The sequence below is a fragment of the Cupressus sempervirens genome, chromosome 5, assembly GCF_028749045.1.
Source record: "Cupressus sempervirens isolate cs-2001-9-10 chromosome 5, ASM2874904v1, whole genome shotgun sequence".
Lineage (NCBI taxonomy): Eukaryota > Viridiplantae > Streptophyta > Pinopsida > Cupressales > Cupressaceae > Cupressus > Cupressus sempervirens.
In genome coordinates, this window is record NC_143122.1 from 248,112,940 (window position 1) to 248,117,164 (window position 4,225).

Genomic DNA, 4,225 nt, shown 5'->3' on the forward strand with positions numbered 1-4,225 from the left:
GGGGAGCCTCCTACAATCCCATGATGGTTTTGGGTTCCATGTAAGAAGTCATGTTTTAGATTTGACATTTGCATGTTCATCTCTCCATGAAGGTAGATGGAACCCCATAAAACATCTGTTTGTTGATGTAGTAGCTTGTGCTTTGAAATGTTCTTCTATTAGACTAATGTTTATCTATTTGATCATTGTTTATACTACTCAATTTTTTGAACTGGCTCAAGAAACCCTCAAAATTTGTTTGTAAACAATTTTTGGTCTCTTGAATATCTGTTTTTCTTCTAATAACAAATTAAACGATAAGTATATTTAAATGCATAATTTTTATATCATGTATTATAACTAAATTTATTGTAGATAGTAGTTTTCCACAATCCATTGAAATTATTTAATATATTTTCTAGGTAGATTGTATTTCGATTTTTGCATCAATGTGGATTTATTATTTACATTACTTTATATTTACATTAAGATTTCCAAAATCTTAAATTTTCCCTCCCTTTATTCCTTTTTCCTCTTTCTTGAGATCAAGGAAAGTAGGTTTGAATAACTCTATTAATTATTGATAGCGTCTATGGAGACTAAATTCTTCGATTAATTATTTTTTATATTTTAATAATTAATTTTAAAATGATTATACAAATGTTTCTGATTTTTTAATTTAATAAATAAAATATAATAAAGACCATTGTCGGCTAGTTAGCCACTGGCTTAATTATCTATGGAAATTAATGAGACAAAATTAACAAAACTAAAATTGTCACTGAATTCTTTGCCTGTGATTTGGCCGAAATGTTTTAAAATGATTCGTCGGTGACTGATTTCTGTCAGTTCTCACGCCTTCCGCCTAATAAGAAAAATAGCTTCTCCTCACTTATTGACCTGAGGCAGATGTAGGACAAACAAGAGTTATTGTCCTCCATTATTAAATCAGAATCAGACAGAAAAACAGCTCTACTTGTCCTCCTTTTCATTACAATGAGTGAATAAGCTCTAGTTGAGTTATGCCAAAACAAATTTCGTCCACACAAATTTCAATGTATAGATAACAGCATAATAAATGATACAAAGACAGAAGATCGGAGTTGGCAGCAGCTTTAATGGTGGACAGGTCAGATCGTTAGCATTCACGTGGAGGAATGGAGTTGGCCAAAGACGACTCACTGTGCTAATTAGGCTTTGGCAAATGATTAATTTAACTATTGTAACAGTTGTATGCATGAATAAAAATTATAATGACACAAATTTTCATTGAGTTGCAATAAGAAGATTCTAATTACAAGACTAAACCAGTTTACGTTAAGGTTAATGATGAAGTTATGGTAAGATTATTCAGTATAACGTTAAAAATAGTGAGGATATGGTAAGATTGTTAATTAAATGCGTAAGAATTCTCACTATATATAGACCCTATGCCCATTACTCTCTCATTGCCAATCCAGCATATAGCACAAAGCAAGGAGCATTGTTTGTATATTTCTATTCGGCTTATGCTGTTACAGAGCTTTGTTGTTTTCGTATGTTATAGCATTAGAATATAGATCATTGCAAAGAATTTTTTCTTTTATTTCAGTTTGAATACTTAATCTATGATTATTCCTTACTATTCATTGTGTCCTTATATTTCATAATTTATATTTATTGTTTGTATCAATGCAGAAGATGGGTCAGTATAAATCAACCGTGGCAGCCTTTCTAGTAATAATAATGTTTTTGGGATGCAATATTGGTCTTCCCATGGTGATGGTGGATCCAACATGCAGTCCAAAAGGAAACTTCTTCTGCAACAATGGGAGATGCTGCAGCGTCTATAACTGGTGTGGGAGTGGTGCATCTTACTGTGCCAAAGGAAATTGCCTTGCTCAGTGCTGGCCAGGTGTTACTGCAGTTACCACTTACACTCTCACAGGGAAAAACCTCACTTCAACTCACAATAATTAGGGTTTACGCTCAATCTATGTGTGTATGTGTGTGTATATATATATATTGATGAATGCATCTCAGTGTGCTGTGAATCGAGCTCAGATGCTAAATAAGTACTTCCAGTTATGGGGAACTCTTTTATCTACAGTGTCTATTTAAGGACAATAGTAATAATATATAGTCCTTTAAGTAATTGCGCATCCTCTGGTTTGGTTCTTTTCTTCATAGTTCAGTTTCAAATATTTTGATCAATACGAGGTTTATATTGTTCATTATTTGGTGTTTAAAAAACTAACAACAGATAACAAAATCCCTATGAATACAAACTGTTTTGCAACCTTCTGAATTGACGTCATAAATTTCTGATCACAACGGAAATGGGTTAATGTTCTCGTATACTAGGTTGGCGTTGAGTGGTGAAATGAAAGCAAAAAGCATATAAAACATGGTTTGATTATATCTCACTAAATGGTCATTCACGGAGTAGTCAAGGGGGGATCTGGTTGATGCTGGAATTTCTTCGAGGCCGTTTCAATCGAACTCCACAATAATCTGACTACACAACTGGCTCGTTGTAGTTCTAAATTGCCCCTATAAAGGCCATCCAAATTCAATTTTAGTTTGAGCTCAGTACATTTAAGGAAAAGTATATTCCTCAATTAAATATTTTATAATACAAATATCAATAATTTCAATATTTTAAGTTTTTTATATATTTAATATTTTATATTACTATCTATATATCATATATAAATTAGAAATGTTGAAATAGAGGATTCAAATTCAGCAGTCTTAAATAACATCATGTCTAAAATAAATGGTAGAAAAGGAATTCCGAATAACTGAATTCAAGGACCTCACTAAGAAGTAGAAAAAAATATTAACGGACAAATTAGGAACCAACAATCCATAAAATTAATGGACAAAATTAGGAACCAACAATCTTATGTTCAAGCTTTTACTATGAAAAAGTAGATTTGTTTCGGATGAGATGCAAAAGTTTTGGGCATGTTGAGGTGGCTTGTGCTCTCCCTGAACTATTAAGAAAGTAGCTCGCCTTAAGTTCCTAGAAAACATGGATAGGAATCAAGGTCTAAGTCTCTTCAAAGCAAGTAGTGAACCCATGTGAGCGTCCCTTGGTGGAGGGGATTGAAAATTCCTAGGGTCCAACTTCCAAGGGCCAGGTGATTGTCCTTCCCTCCCTATAGTCACTAGGTGATTCTAGCATCAAGTCCAAGGTTACTGAGAATCCGAGGGTTTCCAAGATGTTGACAAGTCCTCCAAAGGGGTGATGGATCTCTGTTGACCCCTGGTCAACAAAAAAATCTTGATAAGTCGGTTGGTGCTTCTCATGCTTACTCTTCCAGATGTGTAGGGGTTATTAGCCCCTCATCCCCAGATCAGGAACTTGGAGAAAAATCTTGTAATTCTGTGGTTATTCTAAGGCCATTTTCTTCTCTTGGTGGGCCCACTGAGATACTTGGTCCCTTGAAACTATTTGCTAGTAGGTTTTCTTCTCCTCATCTAGGTTTGGGTTAGTGAGGGATTCTAATTGTGAATTGTTAGAAGAGGTTGAATGTATAGTGGTAGAAAAAAAAAAGACTTTGGGAGGGACTGGAAAGTGGGTTAGGTGGATCTAAAGGAAAGAGGGGCTCTCAGAAGATTTAGGAAGTTGTGAGTGAATCACTATGGTAGTAGTCTAGTTTTCCTAGTTAAGGTTCGTGTTCATGAATAAAACTAGAGCAGTTTGACTTCTTTATTTTATGGTTAGAATCCTTTTTTGGAATGTTAGGGTCCTTAATAGTCTCCTCAAGTAGCATATGCTAAAATGTGTTGTACTAGAATCTAAAGTTGATATTGTACTCAATCAAGAAACCAAGATGAGTAAAGAATATTTTGATAAGGTGATGACCCACATTTGGCCAAGTTCCTCATGGGTTTCATAGAAGTCCTATGGTCCTTCCAGAGGGTTGGGCATTGTGTGGAATGCAAATAAAATAACTAGTATTCTTTACATTCTAATGAGAACTCTATCATTTTAACTTGTCATAATATTATTTCTAGATAATATTAGAATGTGAGTGAATGTCTATGCTTTGAACTCTAGAGGGAAAAGGAAACAACAATGGGACTAGTAGAGAATATTAAGAGTGATAGCCAAATATTAGATGTATGTTAGCCATAGATTTCAACACAGCTTTCCATCCTTCAAAGAAACTGGGGGGCACTGAAGATTTATTAGATAGTATGGAAGACTTTGGTGAATTCTTTCTATCTACCAGTTTGATAGACCTGGACCTTAAAG

The 4,225-nt window shown here is 34.2% G+C and overlaps 1 protein-coding gene across 1 annotated transcript; it reads left to right on the top strand.

The window, feature by feature from the left end:
- Positions 1-1,441: 1,441 nt before the first annotated feature.
- LOC149555460 (uncharacterized) lies at positions 1,442-2,113 on the top strand. Its single transcript, XM_089833637.1, has 2 exons — positions 1,442-1,514; positions 1,657-2,113. The coding sequence occupies exons 1-2, from the start codon at positions 1,488-1,490 to the stop codon at positions 1,936-1,938; spliced, it is 309 nt and encodes a 102-aa protein (XP_089689763.1). The 5' UTR covers positions 1,442-1,487; the 3' UTR covers positions 1,939-2,113.
- Positions 2,114-4,225: the final 2,112 nt, after the last annotated feature.

Bases quoted from the DNA above. Each gene is read 5' to 3' on its own strand.
- LOC149555460 (XM_089833637.1), top strand. From the start codon at position 1,488: ATGCTGTTACAGAGCTTTGTTGTTTTC. The intron at 1,515-1,656 runs GTATGTTATAGC...GTATCAATGCAG, and splicing joins TACAGAGCTTTGTTGTTTTC to AAGATGGGTCAGTATAAATC.